Genomic DNA, 16,639 nt, shown 5'->3' with positions numbered 1-16,639 from the left:
GAATGGCGGAACTCAACGCCGTGCTTTTTGCCTTGTCAGCAAGGCGAAGGAGAACCCAATTTCATTCGTCAGAATCATTGTAAAGCAATGTATTTGCTAATGATTACCCATGTCAACTTTTCATTTTCACGATTTGCACGGAAATTTCAGGAAAACTAGCCTGCCATTCTTTCTTAAAATTTTATAAATTTGTAAAAGCAATAAAAATAATATAAAATAAAATAAACAATAAAATAATAATAATTTACATGTATGTTTATGTATGTATATTAAATATTGTTATTATTAGAACCTTTCGTTTATGAAATCTATAGACAGTGCACAGACCGAAAAGAAAGTTGAAATGTAACATGTAAGTAAGGATGTTCAACGGAGCACTAATAACATTATTGGAATTTATCGGAATTCTTTCTATATTAAATCTTGAATTCCTAGCAAAGTTGTGGACGAGAACTAGTTTATAATAAAAAAACTTAAAAAATGTTATTTTAATATTTTTTTAAGTGTTATTCCTCAGTTGTATTCCTTTTTTTTAGTATAGTACCTACATGTTAGCCACAAAGGCCGTAGATTTAATTTCAATACTATCCACAGGGACATACCAGAGGACGTTCTCAATACATACTGCTGGATCCACTCCACCTTCACGGTGGCTGGTGAAGCGGGCGCCTATCCAGGGGTGAGAGGTGCCGGCACTGCGCCTCGGCGGTACGGGAAATACTACCAGTGGGTCGCCTTTATGCTGTTTTTACAGGTAAGTGGTAAACAACCAATCTTCAGAAACTGTCATATTTACAATATTACAGGATTTGTGAATGGAGCGAGACTTGAACCTGTGTTCTTACAAGCACGATATTTAGTAAACTATATAAAATAACTAGCGGCCCGCTCGCGGTTTCACCCGCGTGAACTGTGTTTATATTCGCGCGTCATGTTATTATTAATTTCTGTCTCCATGGCTACGTCCTAGTGACGTCTATGCAAAATTTGAGACTCCTAGCATTTGTAGTAACGAAGTTTCTTACAAACTTTCGACCCCAAAAACAACCCCTTAGAAGTCGAATATTTGAAATTCCCATCTTAGCGAGCACCTACGTCCTATAAGTAACTCCTATGCAAAATTTGAGATTCCTAGCACATGTAGTTTCTGAGATTTCGTGATGAGTGAGTGACCTTTCGATTATATATATATAGATAATGTACATTTTTAATTGAAGGCATTGTGTGTTAAGTGGCGAAACTAAACGCCGCTTTGCCTGAAAACCAGAACGACAAAAAAACCCTTTGTGTCCTTGTACTACAACTGGTCTCAGATATATATATGATTAATATTTCTCTGTTTCACCCTTGCCTGCCAAAAGAAAGACTCAATTACTTAAGCAGTTCATAATATCTGTTTAATTGTGATTAATTATAATCATTTGATGGATCATCCATATCCCAGCTTCTTATCTCTTAACACCTTTTCTAAGATTAACTGTTACTTGATGCAAGGAATTTTATTCTTTAACACGTTCTACATAGGAAACTTTTTTGTATGAATAAATTAATAGGCCAATAAAAATATTGTTATCATCATGCGTTTGCAGAATACACGACTCTTGATTGGCCTCTCTATTACGTATCACGCTACTGTATAGTGCGGTTGTCTTGGATTGGCAGGTTAAAATACTCTTTTTGCTGTCTTCATCAGCTAGTTATAGTTGTATGTTCTTAATAATGCTAATTAGAATCTCAATATTGAGTAATAAAATAAATAAATTGTTGGTTAGATTAGTAGCAAAGCGTAAAAGTAAAAAAAATATTAATTCATAAATATCGTAGCGCCTCTACACTTTGTAGGCTGAGCGTCTACGTTATGCTACGGCGTAGGTCATTGCTACGATATGGTACATGAACATATTAACATGTATATCAATTATTTTTTTTATTTTAAAATATTGCTCAGTGGTCAATTGTAGCGCAGGGGTATAAGCATGCAAATGTAAACATGACAGGTTGTGGGTTCGATATCCAATCGAGGAAATGAAATATTTGTTACTTTTATTTCGCCATATATCCATATATCTAATTTTCAGATGTATATCTATATAGATACATATATCTAAAAATATTGAATTGTCTGTGATTTCAAAAATAACTGTGTTTTTTCAAGTAATATATTTATTTATTTAAACGATAGGTACTAAAACACAAATAGACAATTTTAAAATTCTATGTGTCTGTCTATCTTTTTTTTGATTCGGGCTAATCTCCGGAATAACTGAAATGAATTTTATGTGACTTGCACTGGAGGATAGAGAAAATTATGTAGTAAGATTGGGGTTACTTGATCACTCGTAGTCTGGAAGGAATTATGTTGTTATTAAAACTATTTAATCTAAATTTGTTCTCAAATTCTGATAGAAATTTGATAACAGCAGCCATTTTCTTTCAGAACAACTATATCATTCTGAATAAAATAAACAATAAACATTTAAGGCCTGCACGGCACTATATCGGTGATCGTAATTGGCTTCTCTATAGCCTATATAATGAGTACGTCGTAGTTTTAAAGTGTCTGAATGCTTAAGGGATAGGGGGAAGATGGGGGGTTCTGGGTTCAATTTGTATACCGGGGAAAGAAATATCTTCATTCTCTTGGATTTTTGAGACAATACGCGTCATTTTATTCCGCCCATTTACGCTCAATGTTTGGAAAATTGGGCGGAAAGTGGGGAGCCGAGTGACTAGGCACTAGGTTTGATCTGTCTTTCTTTGCTATGCGGAAATATTTTAAAAAATAATTTTATATTTATTTTTCGTTTTACCATAACATGTTTAATGACGTTATTCCCCTGTGTGGGAATTGAATCCACAACCGTCGCCTTTACAGTCAGATGCTGTCAAGCCGCGCCACGACAACCCCAAAAAAGCGATTGAAACAGAAAGAGTCCATCTCTTATTTCAACAACTTAAAATAACATTAAACGCAACGTAACAGTGTATTAAAAATTTCCTATAAATCTTTATATACAGTTAAATTAAATAAAAAAATAACCGAAAAATCACCAAAAAAAAATGGCTTTCCTAGAGAAAAATGTTCACAAAAACATTATTTTAAAACATAATGACATATATATTATAATAGTAAATTAGCAAGCGATCGACCTGATTTGCTGCATAATGCGAGGCAAATAGGCCACGACCCCATCGAACTACCTGTCCTCATCAGTTTTAGCGTCTATTTCTGGTTAGGCTTAAAAGTTTCTTTCTTTTTTACAAGAAATTTAGTAGTGTCTTGTAACTTTGTGTGAAAAAAGTGTGAAAATTTCATCTTTTTATTTGTTTTCTATGATTGTACGATTAGTTATTTAGAAAAAATGTACCTACTTAGTAGTATAGTGGATCTCTTACTATTTTAGTTATTTAAATTTTATTTTTCTTTCCTTTCTAGAAATAGGTGTTAAAAATAAAATTGGTAAAAACGGTATTTAAACTATCAAACTATTCCTTAGAAACTATCAATTATAAAATTTGTATTATTTATATATATAGATATTTCATATGAATGTATTTACGCTTGCCTATTTCCCTATCAAAAATACACAACACATTTAGTTAAAAACCAGTGGTATTAGAAGATGGTGGCTCTAGCACTGTAACCGATGTAACTTCTAAACGGCTTCAGAGTTCGTTATAGAACTATTTGTGGTTTATTTACTCACTATTACTAGTTTTCTGACAAAAAATTGAACAAATGAAAATTTAAAAATTTCAGTTAATATTATATATTTTTTTTTTCTATAAATAACAAAAATAATTTTATTTTCCTAAAATACCATTAAAAGTTCATTTAATGTGAAATCTGTTGAACTATTTTGTTTATTTACTTGTTACTTTTTAATACTGTTCTTTTTTTCTTGTTATTTTTCCTTGCCTTGTTACTAGATCAAATAAAAAATAATATTAATAAATAATAATATATTTCCATACGATATTTTCTACAGGTAGTTCTATATTAATGTAATAAAAACAGAAGATTTATTTATGATTAGGTAGGACTCTCATACACAAATCTTCATTAATATATCCCATTCGACCACACAAGCGACGCCGCACGCAAAAGCTATACTATATACATATAACGTATATACAATAATTAATTCGTGCGTCAGTACGTACCAGAATTAAAATTATGTTAATGGTTACGGCTGTCGCAGTGTTTATGATTCACATGTGGCCTTTACAATTCATATGAGTTGCAAGAGGTGAGAGCTTGTTTTGCACTATTTCCTCACTTTCTGTCTGTAACTTCGTATTCAGTACTTAGAAACGTCGATTAATGTTTAGTTGTCATTAAATTTGCACAAATTCGTTGTAATGTTTTATTATAATAATATCTTTCTGTCTTATAGTTCTGTGTTAATCGTTTAGTTACATATACTAGTAATTACATATACTTTTTTCTGTTAGTATGAGACGTTGCGTGTTAAGTTACAGAACTTAACGCCGCGCTTTGGTTTGCCAGAGCTGGGCGGTGTAATAAATATTTTCCCCCAATGGGCACCGAACCTACAGACCTTAATATCATCTAAAACAACACAATCTACAAGATAAAACTTCTAACATAATTTTCACAAAGATATTTGTTATCAGCATTATTTTTCAGAATGGCTGTGAATATTTCACGAATTATATAATTTCAGAAAATTAAAGAAAACAATAATAACAGCCGACATTTGCAATTACATACCTGTCATATTTGTCGGTTTCTTGACAGCGTTAGCATTGCAACGAGTAGACGCGACGTGTTTACAAGAATTTTTAAAATAAATAATATTATTTCACTCATAGTCTAGTTAGTTAGTCGTTACTTTTATTTTATAGGAGCCTTAAGTAATGGATAGAGTATTTTAGTTAGGGTTTTTTGTCTTTGTAATTGAGAAATGATTTTCTTATAAGTATATTTCAATAATTAATTTTTAGAAACCTTTGAAAATTTTCGATGTAGCGGGGATTGAACCTGCATCTCTTGAAAACCGTCCACTTAATGATACTTTTCTATATTCTTTGTAGCTTTACACTTTTTACACTATATATGATACGAGTATATGGAGTATTAAGAGGCGGAACTTAACGCTGCGATTGGTCTCGGGATATTGAAGACACAACCGGTACGTTTACCGCTGTGCCATGACGGCCTTAATTCATGAAATATAGTAGGGAAAGTTAAAAATCACTCTTTTTCTCTATCTATAAAATATATAGCGTGCTCAACTGAAAGTGTAAAAATGATTGTTACAATTTGGCCAACCAAATGAGGAATATAAAAAAAAATATGTAAACCCCCCTGTGAGATTCTAATATATACCGATAGCGCGTATGAACCACGACAGAACTCTCAGTCTATACAATAAACCCGCTTTAGCCTGCCTTTTAAGCCATATCCAGTTCAGACGCTTTACGATACCTGCATTTAGATCCAGATGTCAATATGACAAATTCTATTCTTGATTTTTGTGGAAACCGTATGTTAATCGTTCACGCCACTCTTTAGATGACTCATTTAAAAAAATATCGTACTTGTTAAATTAGATAATATATTTTTTGTAGCACAAATAAAATAAAAGGAAAATGTAACATTTTTATTTATATTGCAGATTTAGATAAATAAGTTTCTATCTAAACTTATAACTGTGGTTAATTTCATACAAAAATTGACAAGACCCCCGGTGGGCTAGTCCGATTCATACTTGACCGTTTTCTTTATAAACACTTAATATTATGTAAACCACGTAGAAATCCACTAAAACATAAACTTTTCATTCATCTTAAAATATGAAAAAAGCATCATAAGTCTAGTTAAAGAGTGAGTGGCAGATGGCGTAACCGGTTGTCAGTTGAGAGCGAGAGGAGCGCGAGAAATTGTTCACTAGATATATGTAATTTTAAACAATTGCTATTTTTATTATTTTCTTACTGTAGATGTCTAGTTAGCGATGTTTAAGAGTTCGATTGTTTGCTAGAGTAGGATAGGCAGATGGAACCTGGGAACCTAGTGTTAAAACTTCGTCCCCATTAATATTCATTTCCCCACTTTTCTGCCAAATTCTAGTTATTGTATCAGTACCATATATTTCTATACATAATCTATAGCTACTTAAGACTTTTTAATAAAAATATTAACAATCTGATAATAAACGCGACGATTGTGGATTCGAATTCGACTTGGGGAAGTGAATTATTTTCATTTCCTCGCTCTAGTGTTGAGTTCGTCGTGGCTGACACTAGGTTCTCTCTGCCTACCCTAGCTATATACCGAATAAAGCGTGAAGTGAACTTGTCAAATCTTGTGTGTGTTCATCATCATCATCATGGCCTTAATTATATCTGGTTCCTCACACATGGGGTAGACCTCGTGATTATGCCGTACTCCTAGTACTCCACCAAATATGCATTTCAGTATCTTGCGTCAAAAATAAGCAGCGAACTTGCGTCATTCTGGATTAGAACCAACTCTTGGATCCCTATGATCATATCATCCTTAGTTAGTTATCAAACTACCCTATCAAAATTGGCTAAGCCGATCCCTGGCCCGAGCACCCGATTTTTGTATTCATACTATCAGTAGGATATTGTAGAGTGGTACGAGTTTAAGTGCTTAGTAAACGGTTTTTCTAACTTCATATTGATATTCGACTATATTCAAGCGATAAAATTTCCAGTGGCTGACTCTCTATTTGCTTTACTATTTAAAAGATCGTCTAAATAGTTTTAAATAATACGTATATATATTTTAAAAAAAAACTTTTTTTTAAAGAAACAAGTGTAAAGAAACAAGTGTGGGACTGTCAATACGACAGGCAGTGGTTTCGATACCCACTCAAGGACAGGTAAATTTATAATTTTCATTTCCTCGTTTTAGTAACGAGGCAAAGTGCGGCGTTCAACCACTCAATATGCATTGCCTCCAGAATATAGCGGAAAGTTCTCACTTCCGTTCCTCAACGAAGTGTCTTACCATGAGATTCCCAGGTTCCCTCTGCCTACCCTGCTATCTATGGGATTGAGAAGAAAAAAAAAGAGAAAACAATAAGGAAAGAAAACCACAAACACAAAAGCTTTACATTCATTGATCACAGAATTTCCTTTCTCGTGAATTTTACTGGCAACACTGCAGTAGAAATTAACATTAGTGCTGTGAAGCGAAAGCAAAAGACAAACACGAAACTTAAAACAAAGTGAAGCCTAGTATTTGCGCGTGTAACGCTGATATGCGTTACAGACAGATTTAATTATAAGATTATATATTCAAAAATATCTTCGAAGTAGTTGTAGCTTATTGGTTTTTTATTTATTGGTTAGGTAAAGCAATTATTGTTGAAATCAAAAATTGATGGGTGTGCAATTTTCCTTTGAAAGCGTTTATATTATAACAATCAAAAGTATATGTTTTTTTATTAAATTTCTTTTTTATGTTTTTTTTTATCTAATTTCCATATTTTCAAAGAATTCATAATTTTTTTTTATAAAAACATAAAATAATGTCAATAAACTTCATTCCACAAATTGTGCCATTTCCTAAAAGATATTGAGTGGCGGAACTTAACGCCGCATCCTGTCAGTCCGGATCGGGAATCGTAATACTTTATTTTACATAATGATATTAGATTAACATGGTTTGTGCAATGGCGGTCTTTTCACTGCAAGTTTTTTCTAAAAAGCAATAACTCTAAAAAAAAAAACACTAAAATATTATTTCATAAACACAATATCAAAAGTCCAGACATTCGTAGTGGAACACAACGCTGCTTGTTGTCTAACATGAAAATCATTTAAATATTGACATTTCTCTTGGCGGCGTTATGTCCGCCACTAAACGCGCAATGCCTCGATAATTCGGGAAAAGAGGGGAAGGGAAATATCTTAATGCGGATGGAGTGTTTTAATAATAGACTCCCAATAGATTCACCCTGCCAACTAAACCTAAAAAAAATCCCTTTGCAGGAATCGCATCCACGACCATCGCGGTTTCAAGTAAAAAATACATTTAATATGTAGCTAAGTCGAGCTATAGCTTGTCAAGGGCAAATTGGGGATTAGTGTCGCATACACAAGTATAAAGTAGAAAAGACGTTGACGGCTCGCGTGAGACATTCAAGTTTCTTTGCACGCAGATTTAACAGTTTCATTGATCGACAGTAGGCGCTGCTACTTACTTAATGCTACCTATAAAAACTATCAATTTTATCACCCATACATCATACATCATTGCATAAATTTCGTGGCCGATTTAATATTTATCGACGTTTTGATAGCGTTGAGTTTCATGACTGTTATTTCTGTAAATAATATAAAATTTACGTATTTACTCATATATTATGAGTAGGACGTGAAAAATCTTATATGTAATGTTAAATTTTGACCGTTGAACCCGTCGTGCAGCGGGGGACTGTACGACAATGGCTATAGGTTCAATTCCCACTTGAGCGAGTGATTACATTTAGATTATTCTTAGTGTCCCGCTCTGTAGACAAAACACGACGCTCTGCCAGTCAACATGACACTAGGTTCCCTTTATACAAAAAAGCGTGAAACTACTAAAAAAAATAAACCTTACTACCGTTACGTTCCAAAATAACCCCCCAGCAAAGCGACGAGGGATCGGTGGTAATTTTAATATGTTCATAAATGGTATGTAAACAGAGTTGTGTTTCATCAGTCGACCTAATAACTTTAAATATTATGATGTTAGTAGGCACCGAGGCAATGGACGTGCGTTGCGTTCAACTTAACATTATAAATAGATTGCACGTCGCCGCTCGCTGTATGTATCCATCGTAAGGAGCTTTTCTGTGTGGCCGGCGGCCAGTCGACGCGAACGTTTCGGCGCGCCGCTCGCGCCCGCCGCGCGACTCCCGCCAAAAGACACTTGTCAAATCGCGACTTTTTTTTTAAAGTCAACTTTTTTTTCGAGTGCAAGACTTTGTCTGTTCTGCCGGAGTCCGAGCTGCGTTCTATACGGCCAGTGCTAGGTGTCGAGCGTTCCGGTTAATCGCCGCGTAACCGTGTTTCAAAAATAAAACGTTGCCGATTCGGAACCGGAGCACCTCGAAGGTTAATGACAAAATAAAAAGCGTGCATTAAATTATGTGTCTGAGCGACCGTCACTGGATTTTTCAGCAATTTATATTGTCACGTGAGTGTATTGTCTCGGCTAATATTGTTGAAAGTGTCACACATTTTTAAATAAGACAAAAATGTTTAAAACGAAAGTTATAAACATTTTAACGTTTATAATAATATATTATCTGTCATCCATTACGCCGGTCAGTCGTAAAGATGATGAAGCGTATTCACGTGTAATATTCCCTTAGACTCAACAGACTCGCTGAAGCCACGTAAACTCACGAACTGCCCATAAAATAGGTAAAACACGTATTTTGACTGAAACGTATTTTATAACCCTATACGCTCGTATAATCTATCCTTAGGAGTCACTTGGTTTTTTTCTATGAATTTAGTTGCGAAACATGCCTCGATAATGCTCATAGTTCATCGCACGAGGCATTTGGACAATGTTGACCCATATAAACTGAGTAAAACGGTCGGCACCGAATTACTATGTACCACAACATTAAACACCCACTAATCATGTTTTTCAGACTACACATCCGGGTAACTCACATTTTGTCTTTGCTTTCGTCCAAAAACTTGTATTTTATTGTCGTCATATAAGTCACAACTCATTTTGTATAAAAATTTTATGTTTAAAATTAAATGTTTTTTTTTTAAAACGTTAAAGAAACGTTCTTTTATCAAATCACTCTACAAATACATTTAATATGTCCGTTTTATTAGTTTAAATGAGTCAAACAAAATTATTATAAAAGAAAATTGGCCGTATAAAAAGCGAAGAGGTCATTAAAACCTTCTTGATTGTATCTGTCGTCATATTTCACTGATGTAATTTGGGTAAATATCTTTCTTATCTGTGGACACTGTTTTCGCGCGCTTTTCACAGTTGTAATGGCGGAGCCGATTGATGGCTTGGTGACGCGTACGTTGATTGATATAAAACGAATGAAGAAGGATTTAATAATAACTAAACAATCATAAAAAGAAAAATATGTGTGTGTGTTTATGAATAATTTGATTTATTGCGTGTTTAATTTGTTCAGAACAAAGGTAAATTTCACAATGTTTCGTAGATAAATAGAATTGTATTAGATAAAATTTTATTAAAAATTAAACTGTATATGAAATTGCTTATATGTTTTACCTCAAAACAACTGATCTACTCATAATGTACATAGTAAATGTATAATAATACAAATATTATAAAGCTAAAGAGATTGTTTGGTTAAACGCGCTAATCTCAGGAATTACATACTGGTACGAATTAAGAAAATATTTTTAGTGTTATATAGATAGTCTTTTCTCGAGAATAGATCACAACTCTATTATTTCCAATTTATTACTCAGGCAAAGCCGAAAGAAAGAGCAAGTAGTATAAATGAAAAAAATCACATAAGCTTACTATCAACACTAGTTGTCGGTTTGTCATTAATAACGTCTCGCGTCTCCCATGCGACCAGTTCAGACATTTTTCTTTGTAAACACTCGTATATACCGCCGAATCACTTCCTTTATACAGTCGAACGAAACTACATATGTCACTGTACAAAGCCATTGTGTTTTACTCTGTAGATTAGATTTGAAGCTCTGTTAGTGCAGTGGAAGTCTCACTGTGGACGCAATGGTTGTGAGTTCGGTCCTCGTGGAGTATGGATTATATTTAAACTGTTTTCATTTCATTGAAATATTTAATAATTTCATTTTCTCGCCCTGGTGACGCAGCAAACGTAGAGTTTCGGTACTCAATACGTAATGCCTCAAGAATTCGGCGGTATGTGGAAAACGGAAGTGTCTTAATGGGAAACGGGAAGGGAAATTTCATGACTGTAATTTTTTTTTAACACCAACTAAATTTTTATAATTTTTTAACATAGCTTCCCAAGTTCCCTCTATATACTCTACTATGTGCGGGATACAGCGTGAAGTCAAGAATATTAATTTTCCTGCTCCGTTAAGACATAGAGCGGCGTTAAGATTAGTTGAACGACGAAAACAGATCTACCTATTCTGATATTATACGTGGAGATAATAAAAAAAAATATATTTTTAGTTAAAACCCTGTAAATTATGCACAGGGCTAACTTTAGCGTACTAATTCAATTGGAATTAAATTATTGGCAATAATTCAAATGCAGGAGTGTTAAGTAATTCGCAAGTAGCCGCTTTGAAACGTTTCTACTTAATTTATTTGAATATTCTAAAATACAACGTTTAATGGCGCCTTCTTAATGCAGTTGAGAAAGATTCAACTGAACATGACGGTTGTGGCGATTCAATTCTCGATTGGGGGAAATCTTATATTAGAGTTATAATTTCAGCTTCTATCCTAGCATTATGCTAAGACACTGCGTTATCTGATTTCCGTCCCAATTCCAGGTGTTGTACTTTAACTGAACAACGCAAAGAAAAGATTTTTTTTTATTTTACCAACTAGGAGTCGAATCCACAACCATGATAATCGATATATGCTATAACTGACGTATCGTCTTGGAATATTTTAATCTTTCATATGTAGCCATAACAATAATTAATAATATTAATAATTATTTCTCATTTACCATTTTTTAAATCTGTACTCAACTGCGGCGTTGAGTTACACCATTCGACTAAGATACAACACTATTATCTTCATACTTCACACAATAAAAAATATATTCCTTCACGCATCGCACCATTTGTTCTAGTTAAAACAAATATAATATCAATATACGATACGAAAACATCATCAATATAAAGAAATAATGTTCTTCTATACAGTGTACAGCGTAGGGAGTGAGTTCAAATGGTTTTTATTACGGCCTCTTGTATAAAATTTCGTATGTTAGCTCGGACGTTGTTATTCAGTTTTTTTTTACTCGTTCGGTCATTCAAAATGAAAATAGAAAATTATACAATTGCATTTTTACGACACGAAAGGTCTATAGAAGTCCTGTTTTTTGTTTTATTTTACGATAAACCCTTGAATATGTTTGTATATATTTTTTATAGTTATTTAAATATGATGAATAAGTATTTGCTACAACATAAAAACTTTGGTGAAAATTAAGGAACTTTGTTCCCCATTTTTGCATTGATATACTCAGGGGATCCTCGAGTAAAAACTAATACGTTTAATTGTTGTTAAATAAAAATATAGGTTTATAAGAAAACTGAATATTATCGAGTCGACTGTGAACGCGAAGGTAATGGGTTTCATTTCGAGGTATAAATTCCACTTGTCAATACAATAATTAGACCCGCTTAAAGCTAAGTATAAAATAATTAAATGATTCATGAATTCATTAACTTTGATAAAGTAACTCTTTATAATGGAAATATAAATAAACCAGTAGTCACTGTTTAAATGCAGTAACCATAAATACAAAATGATAAATGAGAATCGAACCTAAAACCGTAGCGACGATTGCAGTAAACTGTAAAAAGTTGGCAAAATCTAAACATTTTCATTTACATTTCAAAAAAACAGCAACAAATTTAAACATTTAACGACTATCAAATAGGTTTATATCGTACAATTTATGTGACTGAAGGGTGTCCATAAAACATAGAAAGAAAAAAACCGCAGGAATGTCCATCGATTCACACGAACAGCTACACTATAGCTACAGAGGCATGGGGCAACAAAAATACGATTGCAAACCCATAAATCAAGATGTACGGTACCGTAAACGTCCCGCTTCGTACCGTGACGCAAGCGCAGGTGCCACCTACCTACTTATTTTTGGATATTTTAATTTTTACTATCTGTATCTGTACGCTCGACTCGCTGGAAATATATTTTTTATCTGTTTTATATGTTTATGTGATTGTATGGCTTTTTTTGTTAGCAATGAATGGCTTTACGTTTGTTAACTGAGTTTTATGTAATTTAGATTTAAATGTATTATTGAAACCAACGTGGCATACTGTCAAACTGTTATAAAAATGATAGTCGTGGGTTCGATTTACATGATGTAGTGAATATAGCTAACTAATAGCTTTTCTCGACAAATCTACTATCCAACACAAAAAAATCCAATCCAAATCAATAGTTCCCGAGATTAGTACGCTTAAACAAACCTTTGAGCTTCAAAATATCAGTATATAGCATAGTTTCACGTAGCGGAAGAACTAAACATTTAACAGGCCTATTAAGCTAACTATACATAACAAATGTAATTTTCGTCAACAGTATTGAGAAAAATGGGTGTTTCATGAATATTCGAACCGTTGAACCGGGGCCGATAGGTCAAATATTTTATGTTAATAAAGCCCTTGTGGCGTCTCCGGCTCATTTGCATACAGCCAATGAAGCAAAAATTTTTTAGCTTGTCGATAAGCGTAAAATTAAGTGGGACATTATCTTTCTACGACCGATAGTTTTGGCGTGTCTCGTGTTGGCCGATGCCATTCTAAAGGTTTTCTGATACAATAACTTTTGGGAGCATCAAAAAAGCATGAAGCTATTTTCGGTAAAGCAGATTCAGCAGAGGAAATCTAGTGTTGAGATACTCCGTTTCCCACTTTCCATTTCAGTACAACGCGTGCTTCCTTGTTGCCGCCCTATATCTGCATGTAAGGTACAAAGAAAATACTTATTCTTTGGAGCGGGAGATGGGCAGACCCTGGCAATAGCCGGGATTAATGCCATGAAGAAGAAAAAGGAGCGGGAAACGAATTCGCTACCATCGCAGACGCTGTCGAACAATCCTCAATTTTTAATTGTTGTATTTAAATAAGCTTCGTATTTCTGAAGAACACTAAGTCATAATTCCTCATTTATATAGCTTTTGTATTAAATTAAGGTCAAGATGCAATTCTATTAGGGTATTAAAGGAACATGTGCTGAGAAGATACCACATGTCACATTAACATCATGACATTACTATGAATTAGATTATTTTATGTTCACACATCGTCCACATCTAGGGTAACTTAGTCATTATCGTTTCTTTAAGATATTTCCTATTTTATTTTTAGCTTCACGAGCTGTATGCATGATTTTTATTCCGGTGGGCTGGGTAGCCAGAGGGGATCAGGAACCTAGTGTTAAGACACACCTTTCCCATTAAACACTTCCGTTCGCCACTCTCCGCCATTTTCTCGAGGAATTACTTGTCACCAGAGCGAGAAAATATAAAAAATAAATATTTAATTTGCTTGAGTGGGAATCGAACCCACATACCATTCTTTCTTGGAATTGCAGGAATATTATGCATACAAACTAAGAGAAAAAGTTTTTATACGATAAAACGTTGCTCACCTGCTTTCACAGTACAAAACAATTTTCTATTTTCTTTTTTAACTCACATAGAAATACGAGATAGTGGACACCGGTACATTGGTTAACTAAAACGAATATACGATACATCTACCCTTTCAGTCTATCGATTATTATTAATCATTCAAAAACTAAACAAAATTGAAGGCACATCTACCTAAATGTTAACGTTAAAAATATAAACTTTTAAGTTTAAAATTTTATAAATTTAAAACAATGAAAATGTCTATTATATTTTTTTTTATTTATTTAACTTCACGCTCTATACACACATAGTGGGAATCGAACTTATAACTGTGGAGTTAGCAAACAGTCGATGTGCCAGAGCCACTGCGCGACAAAGGAAAATATAAGTAGATAAGAAAGATAGAGTAGATAGAGTTTTAGAAAGATATAGATATAGATAAAAGAGATATACTTTCTTAAAACTAGGCAAAGCAAGTAAAAGTAATAAATAACATTTAGAGCCGGTCACAAGTTTAACGCACTCCATTAATTTACAGTTCATTATCCAGGAGGATGTCAAAACCATAAACTACATACATTTTACGATTTTCCACGCCTTCCTTATGAGACTACCGGGAATCTTTATTATAATATAAGAAAACAAGCTTCTAGCCGTGACTTTTTTCTGTCTGGATGTAAAATGGAATGGAATTTTCATGTCCTCGTAAAGACACAGAATGTTCTGTCACTAAACTCGTTCGTCTCTCTCTAATGTCTCGAAAATTGAACGATGCGTCGATCGAAGTCTTCCGCGTGAGAATCGCACCCATTCCCACAACTATGGCGTTTACGTTAGCCAGGAAACCCAAATAGGTTATATTTAACTTTAAACTAGAACCAATAAGAGACAGATTTAGATAAATAGTATTTATTTTCTATACAAGAGAAGACTTACTCGAGAAGAGTAGGACGACCTATTTCCGCTTGTATTCGAAGGATTTATAGAATAATTTTGTGCTACAATAGCCTTCTATAGTTAGCATACAACTTTATAGACTCTTTTAAGAAGCTTCAACTCCGACTTAGATGCAATCTTCATGTATTATTTATATAGTCCACTTGGGCTGTATTACGATAGGGTTTTTACTTTTAATGGTGTATCTCAATAAATTTTATTTTAGTTAAGGATTCGTTTTTATTAAAGTTAGACAAACATATTTCGCAATATTATATTTAAAATGGATAATGAGGCCAGCCGTGGCGCCAGGGTACAAGTGCCTTTTGACTGTAAACGTGGCAGGTTGTAGGTTCGACTCCCACTCAAGTATATTAAATATATAATCTTTTTATATCCTCTCGTGGATAACGCGCGGCGTTGATCTCCGCCACTCAACACGCAAAGTCTCCAGAATTCGGTGGAAAATGGTGGAAGGAATTTAATGCGAATGGACTAACAGACTAACAGACCTATCCAGCTTTATGTTGCGGTCTTTTTTACGAAATAATTTTTGTATGAAATTTTATTATAAAAATATAACAAAATTTTAATCCTCGCGGCGCGCTTACATCAAACTGGAGTACCCTCAGACCTAATTGTGGAGTCAATTGCTTTGTAATTCTTTCTTTTATGTTTAGCTTTGGAAAATCAATGAAATATTATAGCTCCTAAAGTGTTGGTTACATATTTTTTTTAGTTCCGCGCTCTATCCTGCAAAATAGGCAGAGGGAACATGGTTTTAAACACTCCGTTTTTCACATTCTTATTATTTTTTAAGACGTTGCAAGGAAATTAACGTCATTCATTCTCCCAAGTGGGAATAGAACTCACAATGGTCCCGTTTCTAGATAGATCCTGCTGCGTCACGATGCCCTCTTGTATTCCCTCCCTCTGTTAACAAGACAAAGTACGGTGTTGAGTTCGGCCACTCAAATCACAATGTCTCGAAAGTTTTTCGTAAAATGGGGAACGGCTTGACTTGACTCTAGAGTTCCCTCTGCCTACCACGGAATACCAGCCATTTTTTTCAATTTTCATTTCATTACTATTTGAACTAAGCTTATTTAATAAAACAAGTTGTTTTATTTTTATGACTGAAGCTTTCTATAAGTGAGCTCGATATTGAATTATTATTCTATTTTCAATTTGAATAGTTATTCATAAATATAAATTTAATAAGTGTCATTGTTTTCTATCGATAGAATGAGGATTCTTTATGAATTATTAACTTTTATTAGCATACAGCGTTCCGCGATAAATGCACTTTCTAATACATTTTTTAAAATTCTGACCAGTAGTTCCTGTGTCATGGTTAT

At 33.8% G+C, this 16,639-nt stretch overlaps 1 protein-coding gene across 8 annotated transcripts in view; it reads left to right on the top strand.

Annotated features, from left to right (window-relative positions):
- The window catches only part of shakB (Innexin family member shaking B), a 111,039-nt gene that overhangs the window by 47,036 nt on the left and 47,364 nt on the right, over positions 1-16,639 (top strand). For 5 of the 8 annotated variants that reach the window (XM_085192408.1, XM_085192403.1, XM_085192402.1 and 2 more), the window contains one exon: positions 595-754. In XM_085192408.1, coding sequence (XP_085048534.1) covers positions 595-754 — 160 coding nt within the window. Of the gene's footprint in view, positions 1-594; positions 755-8,833; positions 9,182-16,639 lie in introns of those variants that run through there. The other 3 variants (XM_085192407.1, XM_085192406.1, XM_085192405.1) reach the window with 3 other exon arrangements.

The sequence above is a fragment of the Heliconius melpomene genome, chromosome 11, assembly GCF_056956725.1.
Source record: "Heliconius melpomene rosina isolate 202511_hmr_F chromosome 11, ASM5695672v1, whole genome shotgun sequence".
Taxonomy (NCBI): domain Eukaryota; kingdom Metazoa; phylum Arthropoda; class Insecta; order Lepidoptera; family Nymphalidae; genus Heliconius; species Heliconius melpomene.
The sequence above is the reverse complement of the archived record's forward strand: the minus strand, read 5'-3'. Positions and strand labels throughout refer to the sequence as shown.